The sequence below is a fragment of the Gallus gallus genome, chromosome 5 (genome assembly GCF_016699485.2).
Source record: "Gallus gallus isolate bGalGal1 chromosome 5, bGalGal1.mat.broiler.GRCg7b, whole genome shotgun sequence".
Taxonomy (NCBI): Eukaryota; Metazoa; Chordata; class Aves; order Galliformes; family Phasianidae; genus Gallus; species Gallus gallus.
The window spans coordinates 7,036,252-7,057,640 of record NC_052536.1 but is presented as its reverse complement, the minus strand read 5'-3'; the positions used below and the strand labels follow the sequence as shown (position 1 = coordinate 7,057,640).

General features: G+C 37.2%; 1 protein-coding gene across 50 annotated transcripts in view; it reads right to left on the bottom strand.

Moving 5' to 3' along the window:
• The window catches only part of PPFIBP2 (PPFIA binding protein 2), a 94,768-nt gene that overhangs the window by 21,648 nt on the left and 51,731 nt on the right, over nt 1-21,389 (bottom strand). For 31 of the 50 annotated variants that reach the window (XM_040702064.2, XM_046942197.1, XM_040702060.2 and 28 more), the window contains 5 exons: nt 17,837-17,950; nt 9,475-9,606; nt 4,210-4,392; nt 2,365-2,457; nt 80-188 (listed from right to left, as the gene is read on the bottom strand). In XM_040702064.2, the coding sequence (XP_040557998.1) occupies nt 80-188; nt 2,365-2,457; nt 4,210-4,392; nt 9,475-9,606; nt 17,837-17,950 (631 nt within the window). Of the gene's footprint in view, nt 1-79; nt 189-2,364; nt 2,458-4,209; nt 4,393-9,474; nt 9,607-9,762; nt 9,934-13,581; nt 13,649-13,901; nt 13,987-17,836; nt 17,951-21,389 lie in introns of those variants that run through there. The other 19 variants (XM_046942203.1, XM_040702076.2, XM_040702079.2 and 16 more) reach the window with 4 other exon arrangements.

The following is a 21,389-nucleotide window of genomic DNA, read 5'->3' as shown; positions in this document are numbered from 1 at the left end:
ATATATTCCTTCTGAACAACTCTTTGAAATAAATAGAATCCCACTTGAAAAAGTTTCAGTGGAATTCCCCTCCTCTTACCTCTTTCTGCAACTTCGCTATGTGATGAGGTCCTAGATAGCTGACATTGCAAGCGTTCAATTTCTGCATCTTTGAGAGCTAATTGCTCCTGGAGCTGGGCTATCTCAGCCTGAAAGAGAGTAAAACAAATTCAGAATGACATCATCGTGACTTCTCTGTAATTTTTTCCCATTAACTAGAAGATTTCTAAACTTAACACTGCTTTGAATTAAGTCCTTATCCCAGATTGGGACATTTCATAAACACTATACAACCTTATACATTTCCTGGTGTTCTTATGCAATTCCTTTCACAGAAGCTGCATTTTACAGGACAATTAGCTCTCAGAGAAAAGAGGCTTGTGAGATAGGTAACATTTTCAAGGATTCATGTATGTAAAGAAACTCTACAACACTACAAGAAAGCTTTCTACATTGCTGATCATGCAATATTGACTATTATAGGGCAACGCCTGAGTTTTGCATGAAGACCACTATAAGACAGCAAATCAGTTTTTTATTTAACATATTGGTTTTTATTCTGGTTGCTACTTAATATAACTTGGGAAAAGTGATTCTTCAGGTTAAAATACAGTGACTCATCTCTTTTTCCTATTTATGATAAAAAAACTGACAACAGCATCCTTTACTACATCAGTAACTAAGTTAAGACTTTCTTCAGCAGTCTGTATAGTCCTTTATATTGAGTCACTGCATTTCCACCAGCAAAAGCACGAAAAAAATAATTAAAATTCACTAATGTGTGACTAGTCTTTCAAAATATTAAAATAAAAGGTGGAAAAATGCAAGACACTGAACATCAGCTGAACAGGATAAAATACAGACGAAAATATGGACTACACAAACTTTTTGTTTTTAAATCCAGAAAGAAGCAGGCAGCTGGATGGCAGGAAGAGTTCACCACAGTCCTGCCTGCAATCCCTCACGGAACAGAGGAATCTGCCTTGTTGCATCTCCGAGGGGCTCCTACGCTTCCCAGTGGCTAACGTGCTTTTTATATCCAGTTATGGAAATACTCCAATTCCTCATCTAAGAATTGGGACCAACAGGAAGACAAAGCTGCAGACCTCTTAATACCAGATTTGGATACGCCTCTGCTGGTCTATTTGACCTCACAGTTCTCTTAATTATCCTCCTTTCTTTTAAATATTTCATTCCTGTCATCTCTGTAATTATTTTTCTTCTTCCTTTCTCTTTCCTTGTACTGTTTTCCCCCCCTTCCTAGTTCTGTAACTTCTCCCACTCAATAAGTGTTATTATTCGTTGTTATTTTTGCTCTGCTTCTACCGTAATCTTCATGTGTCTTGGCAGCTGACCACATGCTGCTTAACAAAATATTTTCCTCAGGACTGTTCATTGCTGCCACGTCAGAGGAGACATTTTCATGGATTCAGGAGCTTCTAACTTAATAAATAAGTAATAAGTAAAATTATTAGAGCAAAACATCAAAATTCATCTAAGAATTCTCAAAAGAAAGAACTGTTAATACAGAAAACAGCTATCTGTCATCTCTGGATCAAGCTTTCAGCTATTACAATCACAACAGTTTAATAATTTAAAATGTTATTCCAAGATACAACCACAACTCAGGAAAGTCAATCATTCATAAAAACAGTGATTATAGCACTGCACATTCGAAAGGTGACGTGATGACAGAACAAAAGTGTTCCTTTGATCTAGGAAAGGGCTAAAAATTCAAAGTAGAACAAAAGTGTAACTGCTTAACAATGAGAATGTTCAACCAGAAAAATAAATTACTCTCAAAAATGGTCAAGTCTGTCATACATTAAGTTCCTTTAGATTGAAATCCAACAGCTTTCCAGAAGTTAGGGTCAACAGAGGTGTAATCAGCTACATATGCTCTCTGATACTGTCACAAAGTCAAAGTAGATGGTCTGCTGCTGTATTCTGGGCTTAACATCTAATAAAATTCTATGGTAAGCAGCACTCATCCAATTTTACACATCTCTTCAGTCTAGAAAGCATGTTCTGCAGACTTGTCACTATTACACAAAGCAGGTGTCTTCCTAGAACAAAATGCCTTTTTAAGAAAAAAAAATACAAAAATGTAGGAGACTGGAAATTGGAGGGAGGAGGGAGCAAAAGGCACAAAAAGTAGCTACAAAAGCCATGCTCCAAAATGCTTAGTATATAGATGGTCCAAGGAAACCTGGTTTCATAGTAGGCATTGACACTGTAACAAAAGTAAATAATGATCATTAGTGTGTTCATTCCTTTCTAGCTGAAGTAAGTCTGTCATTAGCAAGTGCTAAGCATTCTCCTTACTTTTGTTGCTTTTAATTTCCACTCATATTGATTTCTTTCATTTTCCAGTTCTTCCACTTTAATTTTGAGGTGTCTGAGTTCCTGTAGCAAACCCTGCAAAGGAAGAAGAGGTAAATATAAGATTACTCAGGTAGATATTAATTTTCCATGGTTATGAATTAAAGATCATGCATTAATGAACGCTGAACCATCAGATAAAAAGCTGTGGTTTAGTCTAACCAGATAACAACTATTTTGAACAGAGAGATTATTCTAAGGAACAATTTTCTCAAATTCTCTATCAGAAATTGTAAGCAAATTTCTTGGTCCTATTAAGGAAGACAGCTGACCCGGGGAAAGCTGACCTCAGAGAAAATGAGCCAAAAAAATCCACAACTACAGTCTCATGCAGCACTAACAATTGTTTTTTTACTGGTTTGCTTTTGCTGCCGTCTCAGAAAGGAAGCAGAAACAGATGAAGCTCTAACATGAGTTACTTCTATTAAAGTGACAATACTCCCCCCAAAGAAACACTTAAGCTACTTACCAAGAAAAACAACTCAGACTACATCATGCTTATTTTTTGGCATTGAATGCCACACACATACCATTGTAGATGACTATAAATATACTACTTTCAGCATGGATGATTGCAACTTGGCAAACAGGGTTGCTGCAGACCAGAACTGCAGCACACTCTTGTCTATTCCTCTGACAAATTGTCCCTTCTCCCTTTTTATCAACCACATCTTAATATTTACTCTTGAGGACAACATGGAACAGGTTACCCAAGGAGGTTGTGGATGCCCCATCCCTGGAGGCATTCAAGGCCAGGCTGGATGTGGCTCTGGGCAGCCTGGTCTGGTGGTTGGCAACCCTGCACATGGCAGGGGGGTTGAAACTAGATGATCATTGTGGTCCCTTTAAACCCAGGCCATTCTGTGATTCTATGATTCTTGATAGAACTTTGACGAGACCAATGAACTGAAGAATGGAAAAATTTGGAAGCAAAGCCATGTTTTGGAATCTTGTATATTATATGCATTACACAACCATAGTATTATCTTACTAATGATCATTGTGAATATTTAAAATAGACTTTTTTAGTCAGATCAATATCATCCAACCTTCAATTTAAGCAGTTTATGCACAATAGCTTTTGTTTTGACACGTGGCAGGGGTTTGACCAAATACAACTAGGATCTATAAAGTAAATTCAAGAATGCTTTTCTCATACTGCTGATGTCAGAATCAATAAAAATGTGGCAGATCTGCTATTGTACAGGCACAAGGAGATTGTTTTTATAGGATATACTTCAGATAGACTTACCTGAATCTGCATTTTATACCTGCGTTAAGCTTTTAAATATGCAGAAACGAATAATGATCAGCATTCAGAGGACTAGTTAGAGTAGCATTATTGTGAGGAAAATTAACAAACTACCAAACCATGCTGCATAGCAAACAAATCTCAGTGAGAGGAAAAATAAAAAAGGTAGGGAAGGAGAAAACCAAACCAACCAAACAAACCACACTAGTAGCGCAGACCTACAAATAAGATGCAAATAACGTAAAACCTGAGAGAGGTGATGGTTCTTATAGATATCTGTGCTTTAGTAGATAAGAACGTAATGATGACCAAATTTGTCCTAGTGATCAGGTAGAAGATGAGGAGGCAAGGTGTCTGGGCTTTTCTTGTTTTTGTTTTGGTAATTTTGACAACCACCTCTCTCTTACTCCTACTCATGAGAGTCAGAAAGATTAATGCCACTAATTCACAACATAACCCTGGTTAGCAGAATTTAGTTCCTGCAAGAGAAGAGTAGAGGCAATACACAGGCTGCTGCTAACGTATACTTCTCGTACATCACACTGAGAGCAATTCTTCTGGCCGAGTGTCTCTACCACTGATCTTGGGCTAGACTGAGGACCATTAGGTGTCACACTGGATTTCCTATCTTGGGATTTTCTTTCTTGGATTCTACTATTAATTTCCAGCTGCAGTCTACACATCTGCTCCTGTAGCTCACTTATCAGGTTCACTACTGACTGAGAACATGGGAAGAAAAAAAAAAGACAGATGAGTAAGAAAAATGCAGACAATATGCAAAGAAGGTATTTGTACAGCTGCAGCACAGAGAAATACAAAAAGCATATAAATGGCAACCTAAAAATAAAGACAATGTGTTCCCTTTCTGGTAAAACATTTGAATGGGTATAAATCTGGACTTTGTATAGAGCTACAGATTAGATATAGAACAGAACCTATGTTCCAGACCAATACATGACTTCTCAGTTCGTCCAAGGGAACTAAATTTAATGAGATTAATCCATCTCCCACAGGAGTAAAAAAGTTCTTAATGGACAAAAGATAAAGTATATATACACATTTTTATTCTTCATTATCATATATGCAAATCTTGTAATCCCACTCTGCTGATTCAGTAACCTCAAATCTGCACAGTGCCAGTGTTTAAACTGCAAGAACAGGGCACTGCTTCAACCAGGTCAGTAGAGAATATATTCAATCTCAAACTGCACCAGCAACCACAGACTACTTCAAATATTCCCAAAAAATCTCTTTCAAAAGCTTACATATAAGTTAGCTAAAATTAATTTACATCTATTAAGTATTTTTGAAGGGCACTGTGCTTAAAATGAAATTCAGAATAGCAGCTGCATATATTTCCCTTCATGCATATCACTCTGAGTCAGGCTCATGATGTTTGATGCTTATCTTCTCTCATCCAACAAAACTTTTACACACCTAGATGAGGATTAACTCATTAAAAACCCAAAAACTTTAGAAAGAGTATTTGGTCCCAGCACACCAACTTTCTAGTATCCAGTCTTTTATATGCTGAGATGCTCTGCCAGTTCAGTTAAGAAAAAGATAGTTTCTTTCATATCAGCTCACCTAGGCGAAACCACATCCCTTCTATATTCAGTACTACTGCCACTTTGCAGCAACACAGAATGCTGGTGAGGAGAGCGTCCCTGCAGCGAATCCATCCTCTTATCAGAGCACTGCAAAGCAGAACACTCTTCATACTTGCCTCATGTATAATTTAAATGCTATCCACAATCCTTCCATCTTCCATGCTTTGACTTTGTTTCTCTTCTGTCATCATCTCCATGATCAGACAACTCACTGAGGAGTGCCAACTGGCAAGCAGAGCCCTTGTGATACACGTCTGTCTATCTTCTTCTCTTTCTTTTAAGCACTACTTGTCTTTGTCAGAAAGCACCATTAAACTGTACGTTAAACCACTGGTCAAACAAGATGTACAGACTGGTAATTGCTCTGGTTGTAGCACAGTGAGAGAGTTCAGAACCACTACTGCTGCTGCTACTTTTCTGCCTCACTTTCACAAAGACAATGGGAAAGAGTCTGCATCCACAGACTTCCTTCAGGGAACATCTGACAGCCTACAAGTGGCAGAAATTTGTATCCCAGTGAATAATAACTTAGGCTTATGAAAGAGAAAAAGATTAACTCCAGAGGCAATATATGTCTTACAGTTGTTTCCAGTTTCAAGGTGAAAAAGTCATCTCCTTTTTTGAGATTCTTTCACAGCACAACAAATTAAGATTAAAAACCCTGTCTTAAATTTGATTCCGTTGAGGCAGCACAATAAACTCCACAGAGCTGTGCTGTGTCAAAGACCAGAAAGCATTATTTGGCTCACTGACTCAAGTTTCTCTGAAATGGCAAGTAATTGTGCACTAGGCATTTAATTCAGAAGCGTCCATGCAACAGCCACAACTCACTTTCCAACAATGTACAGCAAACTTCAGATCCTCAGCACGAAAAAAAAATAAACAAAACCCACAAAACTTACTACGTGACAGAAAATAAAAAATAGGAGGACAAAATAAGGGCTATTAGCAAGTTGAAACAAGCACTTATTCCTGAAGCCTCCTGATAGCAATAGGTCGTCTCTTCTGTCCATGTTTGGGTAAGGCAAGCATCTGGGCTCCAGGTAATCATCTGATCGTGTTGCTCTCTCATACTTTGCTAACATTGAGGAAACATATTTCTAAGATTTCTGAAGTTCCTCAGGTAAGAGAAGTTACACAGATGCCCTCAGGTGAGATCTCAGAAACCTTCACAGCATCATGGCAGCAAACAAGAGAACATTATTCCACATGAAGGGAATTCAAGTGACAAATGCAGGAGTGAGACCATCCATTCACAAGTAGCTATTCTCACGGCTCCTGTGTTATAACTAAATGCCATTATAAATTTAGCATGTGCATTTGAAGAGCCAAAGACAAGTGGCGTTCAGCCTGAAATTAATACCTTTGAGAGCCAGATACTCAACAAACTCTTTGCTGCTAACTATAACTAAAACTAAACCACAGCTGCATAAGATAAACAGAAATGAATCTGACTGATTAAGACTCATTCATATTTAGAAAACTATCTTAATTTGCTTTGTTTGTCCTCAACTCAACCAGAAAAATAATTATATGGATAAATTCTATGTGACTGGAAACAGCTGCTGTGAAATGAGCTGACACAAAATTAAGAGTACAAAGGAGGTATGTTTTAGCTGACTTGTTCCACAATTTCACATCTTGTTTTAAACTTTTATTAACTTGCTATTATGCTTAGAAATGGCAGAGTCAACCATGAATTATAATTAACAGGCAGCTTAAAATAGTTTGACTTCAAGATGCCTCCGTAACACGTGCTAGGGTGAAAACAGTGCTATTCTGATAGCAACTATGATAAAACTATGAAATCACTGTTCTGCTCACCTCTGTCAATCCTAATCTTAGTCTTGAAAGCAGCAATCGGCCAACTGCAGCATAAGAGAAAGGCTCTGTCACCCACAGCTTGGTTCCGCTTGTGTAAAAATATTAATTGCAATTTCATTTGACATATTATACACTGTAAGAGCCTGCTGAAGTAGCCACAACATTCAGAGATACAATTGCAGGAAGATTAATTTCATTCAGTCACTGTCAGTTTGGAGAACAGTGTCACCCAAGAAATTAGGTTACCACAGCACTATTATGTATGCATAAACAAGAGCAAACTAAAGGTAGACTCTTTGCTTACTTAAGAATAGATTACTCACTTGAAAGTCATAGCCATGCAGTGAAGGCTCAGAAATTCAAATGACAGTAAAACCTATCATCAAGCATAAGCAGCATTTGCAGTCCAGTAGTATTCAGAAAATATAATAATAAATTTCAGTGTAGTGCTTGAAACTATGTTTGTATTGACAATTAACAAAATTTACAATAAAGGAGGCTGAAGTAGACAGAGTTAAAGCTTTAGAACTCAAGTAAGCATTCAGTTGAACGCCCTGTTTACCTTGACAAATTGGATTAACATTTATTCATGGCAATCTGAAATAAATACATTAAAGGGCTCAACAAGCAAACTGAAAATGCTTTTTATTTCTTACAGTTTTAGTTACAAGACTCATTTTCCTTGCTTTGTATATGTAAGGCTTGCAACTTTCAAGAGGCCAGAAATCTAATCACATCTTGGGGCAATCAATAATTCATAGCATACTTAACACAACGATTCTCAACTTTTCCATCAGATTAGGATCCTTTTCCATCTCAAGAGGGCATTTCCTATCACTTAGAAATACAACAAAGGCTTCCAGACCAGTAGGCCTAAACTTTCCCATCCCAGTAGGCCATACATCCTGCTGCAGTAGCAGAAGAATTTCACAGGTCACAGACCCACCTTCTTCACAGCCCCAGATGTACTCAGTGCTTAGAAGCACTGTCAGTACAAATGTACTCAAAAGCTTTGTTGATTTCCAGGAGTCAGGCTGACTGTGGATGTCCTGAAATCATTCAAACAGCTTCTTCCCTGTATTCAATATGTAATGGGAAGCACTGAAGGCCTCTCAGAAAGATAGCAGCTGGGAACAGGCTCCCACCTGTAGCAATTACACGTTGCACAGGCCTGTTTAGATTTTCAGGTAGCATGACACCGCTCAGGCCTTCCGTACACAGAACATCAATAATTATGGGTGAAAGAGCACAAGAAGGCCATGGATAGCAAAAACAGCAGCTGGTGCCTCTCTGGCTTGCAAACTCTGCCAGAAAATGCTCTCTCTAAGCAATCTTTTAATCTCTAAAGAAAACCTCAGAGGACAGCTAAGTCAAAAAAACAAACACACCTCAAACTTATGATGTCACTGCAGGTAAGTTACTTAGTAGAATATTTGAGAAATGTCTATCAACATTACGGAGCGTAAACTGTTTTCTAACACTGCCTGTATTTCAGTTTCTTTTAAGACAACATGGAACAAATTCTTTTTTCAGTTAACGGAGTATAAATCTTGGCCAAACCATGGCGCTACTAATCCTCTCCTGCCAGGTAATCCTACCACTCTATGTGGTCTCCTAATAGGAGATGGCACTTCATCTGAATTACTGTCTTCCATAATCCCTTTCCTCTCCAGTTCCCACCTGCTGCTCACTACACAGAGGTTTTTATGGAACTGTGCTCCATGAAAGAAATAGATGTTGTTCATTTTATTCCTGTTTCATGCTCTCTTCTTTAACTAACATAGTGAAAAATAAAGCTGCTTTGATATCCAGAACTGGATATGAAAAATGATTACAATTTCTTCCAGTGCAAGTGATTTCCCCCTGCTCCCCACTAAATATTTATTACGTAAACACAAGGGAAGGGGATTATTTGAGGAAAATACCCTGCTCCTTGCCTGTCTCTCCCAACCATCATGAACGCATTAAGATTACTGAGGGCCTCTGCATAGAAATTTCTGTAGCATCCCTGATACTGCTAAATTTATAGTTTTCTCTGTCACAGAAAACATGGAAATTGATTCAATAGGCCATGCCTGTGGAAAGGAAAGAGTTAAGTGAAAAAAAAAAGCACAGTATGCTGCTGGAATGGACTTTGTGTCTTGATTAAAGCCAAACAACAAGCTCTGAAACATAATGAGAGAGGAAAAGAAACCACATCCCAAAAATGCATAATCATATTCCTTACTGAATTTACAGGACCAAGAGTACAGATCGTGCTCTAAGTACAGGAGGTCTTATTGCATGCTCTTTCCAGCTCGGCAGCTCAGGTGTACGACCAGAGACACAACAGAAAAATAATGAAAAAGAAAGAAGAAAGCAGCTCACCTCAGCTTTGTTCTGTTTCTCTTCGTATTCACTCTGTTCCTTTTCCATACCAACCAGCTTAATCTTCAAGTCTGAAACTTCAGCCATTAAATCTAATTTCTGAGTCTCTAGCGATGTTCGACTTAGCAGCTCCTGAAAGCAGAACAGAATATTTTCCCAAGTTATTGTTATTTGAACACTTTCATGCAGTGGTTCTGTAACTCATAGGTCTCTACCCCTTTGTTTACACGTTCAATACAAAAGCGAAATGGTTCTCCTCTTCAAAAGCCACATTTACTACTACTTTACCACGCAAAAAGTGCTTAATGCTGCACGGTAGAAATGATGTAATCATTTACTGCAGGTAGAAAAAGTAGCTAAAAGAGTGCAGACTGATCAGCTCATTCACATGAAAGCAAAATTCTCTCTCCCTCTCCTTATGTTGTGTATACTTTGAACTGTTTGAACTGCATGTTTCTCAAACTCTGCAGTTATTTTCACCTACATGTTCTCCTGTGTTAATCACTAAACCGCTGTCCTCCTCCTCACTTCAACACAATGTCTGGCACAGAGTCAATCCCTGTGCAAGACATGAAATCAGAAAACAATACTAAGGCTGAACTAACACAGTGCTACATAATGCCATAAAGACCTTCAGATGACACACTATAGAATGATTGATTACTTTCTAAAATACTCAGACTAAGCCATGTTTTAGTATTATAATGCAAAGCCCTATAACATTTTATCACGTGTTATTCAGCACAGGATGTACTGAAGCACAAGCACTGAACCAAAACAGAGTACCAATGGTAAGCAACGTTTCTGCTGTCATGCTAACAGTACCTGAAAAGTGAATACTGTATAGCACTTGGTAACTTTGCAAGAATATTAACTTTGGAGGGAACAGCACTGAATGAGAAATGGTGTGACATAACTGGAACCTAAATGCAATATCTAAACTGAGTAACACCATAAACTAGAAAACAACTGGCCACACTTGTGTGTCCTGAGTTCATTTTTCAGATGGCAGAAATAGGCATACTTTGGAGAGATGATATCACTGTGTTTGGAAAACATTCCACATTCAACTTTATTGCAGTTTCCAAGTTTCAGTTTCTAAGAAAGCCAAAACCAAAAATCTTTCAAAATTTATCAGAATATACTATCCAAAATCACCTCTCTTGGTCTCTAATTTCAAAATGAGAAATCCATTCAGAACTTTAAACCTTACTGAACATACAGTATCTAACTTTCCAAGCGCCTAACCTTTTTTGTGAAAGATCTTAGGTTTCAGAATATAGGCAGGTTGCTCCAAAAGCCACAGAATGTGGCTTGTCGTTCACATCACTGTTGCTGCTCAGATGCACCACCCACCACGCCTCACTGTGCCAACATCCACCATTTGATCTCTATAAATGTTCAGCCAGCATTGATGAACATCAGCGAGTACTAGTTATTTTCCATGGAGGAATTCAGTAACACACTTGCGTTATTGAAGGAAGTCCTCCTGCACTTCCATGTCAGACACCATTCTGTCAGACTGTCCCTCTGCTGCCATCTGTCACATGGCAACAACATGGAATGGGATACTGGTGGGAAGGTTCAACCTCTACTATCATCCTACCAACGTCCACCTCTGATGTCATGAGCCAACGTAATAACATAGGAGGCATTTTTGGAGCAGTCTTCACATATACTAGTTTTTAGCTTGTTTTGTATTTTTAACTTGATGGTAATTCATAACTCACATTGTTGTTTTGGTCATATGAAGTGTACTGAGGAATTACAGCAGATTCTGCTTTGGATTACAGGGAAAGTAACTTAGAATTTGCATAGTTATTCTGGATCTGTACTAATGTTACTGAGAGTTCAGGAACTGCCCTTTTGATCAGTACCCTTTTCTCATCCTTTCACACAAGCTGTATAACATGTTGTACGCTACTGTTTAGAGCCAAGGAAGCCACAAACATTATTTTAAAAATGATGCCATTAAAGTTCACTTGGAACCCAAATCTGCTTTACATGTAAATTGTTTGAGTCTGCTGGGGAATACTGCCCAGAGTAGAAATGGTACTAAACTTGCAACTGCATTGCAACACCAGTTATCTAAGCCACCCACTATTCCCAGTGCCATGCCCACTCCTGCTGACACTGACAATGGTATTTGTGTATGGGTGGGAAAATAAACACATGTGCCCCCCCCTCCTCCCCCCCCCTTTTTTTTTTTTGACCTTGAATAGAATAACTTAAGTAGCAATCAAGAGAAGATCATCCAGTTCTAAGAAGCAGTCACCTAGTGAAATGCCAGCGCTAGCTCGTTTCTACAAATATGATTACGAACAATTATTAAAGAACAACCCAAACCCCTTAATATTCTAGGAATAAATGACTACATCTCCACTAACTTGCACAAATTCCAGAGGAATATTCCAGCCTAGACTGGAATAGGCTCTGTGCAGCTGGTAACACAGACTTGTGGAGATTAACGTACAGCTATAAATGAGAATTTGGATATGGAAATAGGGACATAACATCAAAGAGGCTGGCAGGATGGGGTGACTTTAGCCTCACTGACAGGCTCTATTCACTGCTGAACTGAAATAACATTTAGATTACTTTTTTTTTCTTTTACATTGACGTAGCATTTGATGATGCAAGGGGAACATTTCTTAATAAGTCAAGGAGACAACATCCATCTAGACATTTTCAACAATAGAGCTATCCTTTGAGGGTACTGTCTGGTATTACTGCTTAGTTTTTCAATAGACTCCTAAATTAAACTTGTTTGTGCAACAGAGAGTAATACCTCAGTCCTCTCCTGAGTTCCACAGCTCCATGTGAATAGTAAGCTGCTACCTGGTGTGACTGAGCATGAAGGCAGCTTCTATTCATATATATATATATATATATATATATATATATATATATATATATATATATATATATATATTTTAACTGAAAAATCTTAGTTTGTTCTGAAGACGGACGATTGGATCCTCATCTCATGTAAACTGGCATAAATCTCTTGCCTTAAAATAGACAAAATAGCTAGCTACCCCTGGTTTGTTTTCAAGGGATCTACACTGATTTAAAACAGCTGACAATTTATCTTGCATCTAAAGTGTCTAACTTTTGCTTTGAAAGAAAGTGCCATTTTAAGTAAATGTCCCCTCTTGAAATGGATATAACATCTGGAAGCAATTATTTTCCTCTTCAAGCAGATGCTCACAGAGAACAACTCATTAGAGAATGTGACCCATTTTGCTACAGAGAAATTATAGTGTATTTCAGCGGTATGATGCAACATGAAGCCAGCCAGAATAAATATGCAATTGTAAGAAAAGAAAATACGAATTTATGTTATTGGTTTTACAGCAAAAAAGATAATATAGGAGAGGGAAAATGGTAATTTGGGCTGTAGTAGCTTTAGGAGGATCTTAAAGATCAGACATACAGGACAGAAATAGAATACATACTATGAAACCTTATGTATAATAAGCAAGTTACTTGTTTTTCATTTAATAAGTACTGGAAGTATAATTTATTTTCTTGAAGTTTTTTTTTTTTTTTGAAAAATCAACTTAACTTTAAAAAAAATAAGGAAAAAACTCTTTTAGAGTAGAACAGTTACAAAGATGAGTTTTGCAGAACCTGCAGTCTGTGTATATCACATGGATCAATGCACAAACTACTTCCAAACAACTGTATTTTTAAAATTCACACTGTACCCTTTTTATTTAATCATGCTTTTCAATATTCTCAGTGAAGCTGAAGCATGCAATGTGTCTCGCTTTCAGATTTTGTTGGCTTGAAAATGCATATTTCTTATAAAGCTGCTTATAAAATTTAACATGACAGAAAATAGCTTAGAAAGAAGCACCGCTCTGTTCTAGGCTGTCTGTTGCAAGCACAGTAAATTACAGGATATTTAGCAGTCTGCAAAACAGAAGAAAGATCACGCTACACTGATTTATAAATCATAAATAAGATTTTAGACAAGTGGACAAAAAACACCCCAAAATCCCATTTTGCACTTGTACAAAATACAACATCCCACAATTTCTTACTTCTCATATTCATTAAAGCAGCCGAGAGAAAGAGAGAGAGAGAGGCAGACCCACCTACCTGGTAAGCAAAATTCAGCAAGAACCACTGCCAGTGAAGACTGCACTTTTTAAGTGCTGTGTGTCAGCTGTGGTGGAAATAAGATATTTGTTTAACTGAAAACACAGCTGACAGCGATGTACATGTGTAATCGCCATGAAATGGTGCAAGTCAGTAGCCGGGAGTGAATTACAGCCCTCCAGTTCATCATTTGTCTATTATATAGTTAAGCAACAGAAAGGACTTCCCGGCGCACTGACAATTTGAACAGTCCTTTGTATACATCTGACAAGCAGATGTGTCCCTGTAACTGTTAAATAGCAAAGCGGTGTATTGCTCACCTGTATAGATAAGCTGCACTTGAGAGCACGCTCTGAAAATCTCAAGCCTTATGACCAGAGCAGCACAGAGCACATTTCAAACTCTGAAACACTAAGCCAGCAGCTGGCAAGAAGTTACTGCATGTTATAAACAAGTGCTGAAATTCATTTAAGATCAGATAACTCAGGCAATTGAAAGCTGAAGGAATGAACCTTGCCAGCCAGCAAAGTTCCTGAGAAGCAAACAGATATATACCAGATTTGAACCGTGCAAAGAAGATAGGATTCTTGCTTCTTCGAGTACAAGACAACAGCAAAACCAGAACAGGTACACGCTAAAACACATTGGATTCAAGTTGTATAGCCCCTCCCTGCATTCCTTTAATCCAATGTTGTTTAAAAAGAGTCTCCACTGCACCTCACCAAGTCTTTGTCTAGCACACATTCACCTGCTATGTACTCCCAGGTAGAAGCTGGCCATAAAATTACATCAGAGAGAAGGAAAGCACTGACATTAACTCCCGTTTGCATTTAGTAATTTTAGTTTCCACGTGTTTAAGACAGAAAGAACCCTAAGGCCAAGTCCTTTGTACTTTGCAACAGAATTTACTTGATGGAAGACAATTAGGTTTATGCAATACAGCCATCTGACCAGTCCTTCAGGATTTGGTGCAGGTCTGCTACAAGACAGGCACTGCCACACAGATCAGTATTTTGGCAAAACTTTGATTGGCAAAACAAACATACAGCTTCAATGGCAACTAGTATCTGTTAAACCAATCAAGTGCAGAACAGGAATAGCAAAGAGTAAGTGTTTTTACTCGTGGTAATTACTATACCAAATGCACTTAAACTGTGGAGGTGAAATCTCTAAGTGTAGAAAATTCCCTTTTCGAACTGAATTAGCAGAACTGACAGGAGCGACAGCACTAATTTCATAGCACCAGTGCATTTACATTATGCATTGCTGGTGCTTTCTGATATAGGCCAATTCAGGCTACTTTATACAGCAAAACTTACTTTTGCTTTCCCATCATGTTCAACATTTATATGCAGTACAAATATATTAGAAATGGACTGTCATAGTATAAATGATTTTTGTAAGATAATTCTAGAAGTCCATTTGTTTTTTATTATTATTTTGAGACAAATTCTTTTCTGTCTAAGGTGCAAGGGTGCTAGCAATTCACACGGGTAGCAGTTCCATATCTTTCACATGCTTGATGGCAAAACTCAATGGCATAATTGGATGGCAGTGTGGAGAGACCAAACTGGGGTCTTGATCCCAGACAGCCTCCAGAAAGTTTTCTCTTAACTTTGACTATGACTGAAGGACAAGGAAACATTTTTCTTGGACCATAATGCAAGGATACCTAAGGACTGATATCAAGTTTTGCCATCAACTTTCACGAGACAGACCTACTTTGTTTTAAAGTCAATGCAAATGTCTTCAAGACAGAAAACATTGTTTCTTAGTGTCTGTAGAAATACAAGTATTCTTACACAAGCAAAATGTTGAGTTCGATATTGTAGCATCACAAGTCAGGGAAACACACAGGTGCTATTTTCTTCAGCTGTAGTTTTATAAACAGCTAGGTCAAATGTGCAGCCACACCTACCTTTACGACATGCCTTGACCTCTTCTGTGAGCTGGTTCAATTCACTAACACGGAAGGGGGGGGGGGGGGAGCCAAACATCCCCGTCTTTTTATAACCCTCCTAGCTTTCTGCCCAATTATTGGGTCAAAATTATGGTGAGCATGAGAGTCAATACAAAATAAGTTGTAGAAGCACATGGTTTAAGAACAAAGAACAAGAAAAAGAACAGAACATAATGAGGTTTTTTGTTTGTTTGTTTGTTTTTTAGTAGTAGGAAACAGATGATCTCGTTTCCTCTAAGTGTATGTTTTCAGTAAGGATCCTCTTAGAGAGATGAAGAATCACAATTTCCTCCAAAGAACCAGCAATCTCTATTGCTGCTATTCAGCGTTTAAGATGCCCGCCCTAAATGTTGAACGGCCATTTTATGTAATTCAGATAAAGTTTGTTCTAGCTGTTTTAAAAGTGTTTCCATGATGGCTTTGTAGCTGAATTCAAAACAACTGCATAAATCATAAGCCAAAAGGATTTTAGCCAGCAACCCCACCCGTACAAAGTGGGCAAGTCTCAGCATAGATTTAGCAAAAACTATTTTGCAGGGTAGCATTACACGCCCTTGCTGCTGTGGTACCACCAGATATCTTTTTAAGTAACTTCATTAAATTATCTGAACAAAGCATATTATTTTTGTTTTTAGTGCAGCATTTTGGGTGCAGAATTTCGTAACATTTCTTATAGTTCCCAAATTCAAAAGATATGGCTTATCCTAGACTCACGTATACTGCTTCCCAAATAAGTAAATAATATGCCATGCCTATTCATACCACAGTTAGCCTAGTCCTATGAAAAACAAACAAACAAACAAAAAAAACATTAACAATTACCCAACTTTTAGTTACTTTCATTTATTTTCCCTTTTAAAAGAAGCAGTTGACTTAAGTTCACAATAGGTAAGAATCAGTGTAGTTCAATAGATTCTAAATAAACAAGCAGATTCAAGAAAGATTGGGTTTACAATACACCTCAAGAGAATAATAGAAGTCTTCCTGGAAAGTAAGACTATCTATACCCATAGTTAGGACTGGATGATTATTTCTCATTACAAACAAGTTAGTTTACTGTAAAAATAAATACTGTTTGATTGATTGCCCTTGAAAGACCAAAAAAAGCTTTTTTTACTGGAAAAATGTAATGTCAACCTTAGTATCTTTCATTTATTTGCTAACTGTCAAGGGCTTTTGTACAGAACACTGGAAGCCATTGGCTAACAAGATCTTGTTTAGATTAGAACAGGAACCTTCTACACTCTACTCCATCTTCCTGAAGTTTGAAAACATTTTCGTAATTTAAATAGTTACTGTTCTTTGAATTTAACTTCAGATATCTAAATTAAACATATCTGTTGGTTATATTTTCTAATGTGTCTCCCCCTTTAAGTAAAGAATAAAACTTTTCTCAGCTGTAAGAATTTTAGGTTGCAACAGTTGTGCGAGACCAATTTTATTTTCTTTTGGTGAAGAGCTTTAACTGAAAGAGGTTTAGGATACAAGTTTACCAGATGGAACATTATACATCCTTCACATTCCTGGTCTAGATTTTAAAGGCTATTTATAGTTTTAAATCTATTTTCAATACCCATGTGCTGTATTACCAGCAGATTATCTGCATATGTAGTAACTTGTCGTGATAGAGACCCAAGATTGCACATGGAAAGCTCGGCAGTAACATGAAATGTAAGATACTTATTATTCATTCATTCTCCTCAATATATACCATGAAACAGCACCAATAAATTAAACCCCATAGCCCGAAATTATTGATTGAAATAATGAAAAGTATCTTCATGTACTTTTTGATTTTTCAAAAATAAGGGGAAAACTCCTAAATAAAGCAAAAATCATTACAGCACCAAATTCAATACAGTAATTCATTTAAAGGCACTAATTGTTCTGCTTTAAAGATACATAAAAACTGAAACTATTTAAATATTTTTTTTTTTTATTCTGTAACTGCTACATGTATTAGGTACACATAACCTGTCTAACCAGTTAGTCAACCACATCCAAAATTAGTTCGTCAGCACAGTACAAATAATGCACAATCGTTTCATTTTACATGCTGCCACGTACAGCATTATGCAACCAGCCAATAAAACATTTCTGCAACAGGAAAACAAAGAAATATTTATTGCAAAAAACATAGTGTGCAAAGTAGCAAGAGAACAATAAAAAGAGGCAATTCTCTTTCTGTTTTCTCTTGCTACCAGAGGCACTCCCACATGCAGGCAAACGGAGAAAGTATGTTCTCGTCTTTCTCAAAGGAGATTATGCAAAAAGCTTTCCAATCCAGATCTTTACCTGTTGAAGCATTTCTTCTGTAGCATTCAGTTTCAACTGATGCCCCTCAAGACAGATTTCTAAGTCCCGTATTTTCTCTCCTTGAGCTTCTACCTGGTCTGTAAGAACGCTCACCTGTAATTTGAGAAGAGAAACACAATGGTACTGAACTGACAGTAAATAAGTTTGAATTACCTTATACAACGAACATTCAAATGCACATTTTTACAGTGAATTCCCTTTTAAAGTCCTCAGTTGTTTCATACTCTTTCATAACTTGCTCTATTGAAAAAGACAACTCTCCATTCTCACATACAAATAGTTTGATTCAACTCCTGCCCACTTAAATAGTTTTGGTTTTTTTTAGTATATAGAAGAACATTTCTAGAAGAGCTAGAAGATTACTTATAGGTAGCCTGAGTCAGTTCATGTACAAGTCTGAACAATCAGAAAGCAGTAAACAAGAACATAGCATACTGAAAATATTTTAAGCGGTCTTGAAACAGCACTGCTATTGGCACTTTGTTCCCCTAAGCAGGTAAATGATAAGACTGCTCATTTGGAAACTAACCGATTAATCGGCTTCTTGCGAGAGCAGAAAAATAGCTTACCTATGCTTTGTTAAGCATGTTGAAGTTAGAAAGAATGCAATAAGGAAAAGGCATGTTTTAGCAGAGGCAAAGTTCTATTCCAAAAAAAAATTCCCAGGTTTTGCAAGCCAAAACATGAAATCAAAAGAAGTGAGATACAGACAACGAATCCCAGGAAAAAGAAACAATAAGCCATACTGGTAAAGAACTGTGGGAACAGGGGCACAGAACAATGAATGTGTAAAAAGAAAAGCCCAGCCCCTATTCTCTAAGCTTGTGAAGCTCAGGAAAATTAGATGCAGCACAACATTAGAAAGATTTGAAAAAGCAATGTTAATTCCTATGCTAAGCAGCACATACACTCCATGTATTATTTTTGTTATTAATTTATATAAAAGTAGTTTCCACCACAGACAGCTTTGAGGTAACTTTTTCTAGTATAATCAAAAAAAGAAAGAAAGAAAGAAAGAAAGAAAGAAAGAAAGAAAGTAATCTCAGGTTTTTAAACTGTAGATTTAATAAAATATCCTAACAAAAATTTACCTATGCTCTCACATCCAACTCTGGAGTACTTCTGCTTAAAATCAATAAGTATCCATTTTTTGTTTTTACCTACAAGCATAATGACAAGGCTAGCTGGGAAAGGAATGCAGAAGAGTGTTTTATTTTTATGCCTTTAAATCAGCTGGTCCTAGAGAAGAGCATGGATGGATACAGAACAAGAGAAGACAGGAAGGAGTGGGTGGAGGGAGATCATGATATTTTGCTGCTCTTGCCCAGAAGCGCGCTAAGACACATCTGAGCTGGTGGGGAGAAAAGAACTCCACACAAAGAAGTTTGTTGCTTACCAACTTTTTTATTTTGCTCCCATTACAAGGGTAATGGAACACAGAAAACCCTGAGAGGCCAGAAAGCAAGCAGCAGCAAACTGAAGCCCCTCCTTCAATCTAATGCAGTTTCCAGAGAAAGAAAACAACCTTGACAGAAGGAGTCAGGTAAAGTTCCAACCAGTACTGTAACCTATAAGAAAAGTTCTGTGTATTAAATGTGACCTGCAAAGCCATTCTGTAAAAGCTTAGCTTATAAACATTCTGTTGGATATTCCAACGTTAGGCTGAGAGGTACATTAGCTACTTTGAGCTCACATTTTCCCCTCCATTTGAGATCATGCCTGCCAGACTCTTCTGGGAATCAGTAAGCAGCACACAGAGTACAACCTCAGCATACATTACACTAGCCAGTCCATCTTGCTTTAGCAGTGCAGCATATACAGAAGTCAGACCATAGGTAATATGCTTTCTGTGAATATCTGTAATAGTGAGGTATATCATGTTCAAGAAACATTTAAAAATTGTACTGAGGGATGTGTTTTAGTGGGAAATATTAGTAGTAGGTGGACAGTTGGATTGGATGATCTTGGAGGACTCTTCCAACCTTGGTGATTCTATACTGAGCAACTGGCCAAATTTTAAACAGTATAATGGTTTAAAATATCTTAGAAACAAGAAACTTGTAGGAAAAACAAACTAACAGAAAAACCCTAAACAATAAGAAACAGATAGCTCAGGACCAAGCCCAGTTCTGTACCTTGGCATCCTCTTATTTTTGTTATTGATGTTCAACTGCCAGAGAATTTGAACTCCATGACAAGTCCACCAGTGCATGACGACCGTAAAACAGCTGGCTGTTTTATGTGTGTATATATATATATATATATATATACACACACACATACACACACACACAAACACACACACACACACACACACACACATATATATATATATACACATATACATACATACACACACACATATATACACACCCACACACTTTGGTTGTAGTTCAGGCCATACATACATGCATATATATAGTAGAACCCTATGCTTCTGAATGAACAGCTGGGTTTGGTCTCTTCACTGTTACTCCAATTATGTGTATGCGTGCAAGTGTGAGAAGTGAGCGCACTGTGTGAAAAGTTGTTTGCAATAGAATCACTGTGCTTCACTTAATTACAGATAGATCCATAAATGGTGCTCTAATAAATATTAGTTGTGATGCTATCTCCTGTACTAGAAAAAACAGGAATTAAAAAAATGTGAACATTTATGTTCCAACCAGAAAAACTTGTTTTTCACTCAGGATTCGTTTTTACTAAGTAATGGCAGTTTTCATGCTTAAGAGTGTCTTACAAACAATTTATTGTTTATTTAACAACTGTGAGAATTCTGCTCAGTAAACAGTATAAGTGTGAAAAGAATATAAAAGATAAATTATGTTCACAGAAACTAACAACAGAAAGTAAGGAGAACACTTACCCAGTTTATTCAAGTTTTGTTTTTTTTTTTTTGTGTGCATACACATATACACATCATATGATGTGCTTTCATAAGTGCAAAGTGAATAGATATGCAAAACCACTTAAAGAACATCCAGCTTCAGTTTTAAAAGCTGTGCAGTGCAGTTCCATAGAAGTGAGGATATTCAAACAAAAAAAATCATTACTTTACAATATGCATTTTTCCCAGGAGGAAAACATACATAGGGCAGAAATCTATTTGAAAACAGGTTGGCTTGGTAAACTGAGAAATGGGAAACTTGGAAGAAGTTTGCATTTTTACTGTCATTTTTTTAATTCTCTGTTTTCGCCGTCCCCTAATCTTTCTGATTAGGTAAAGTAACTTCAGTACACAACATACAAGTATGGAAAGCATCACTTCTATCCACATGCGATTCATCAAAAACATTCCATTTCTGATTTTTATTCCTGAGGTTTACAAGTCCTCCACATTCCAATAATGACCAAACCATATCCATATGACACTATATGGAGTGTGTTATCTTGCTTTTGAATCCCTTTTCTCAAGATGCTAAGTAGCTTCTCATATTACAACCCATCCATCCTCATAAATGGTAGCATGAAGAGACAGGCCACTCAGAGGAATGATAACACTGATGTGGCACACTTTTCCTAATTGAATTTT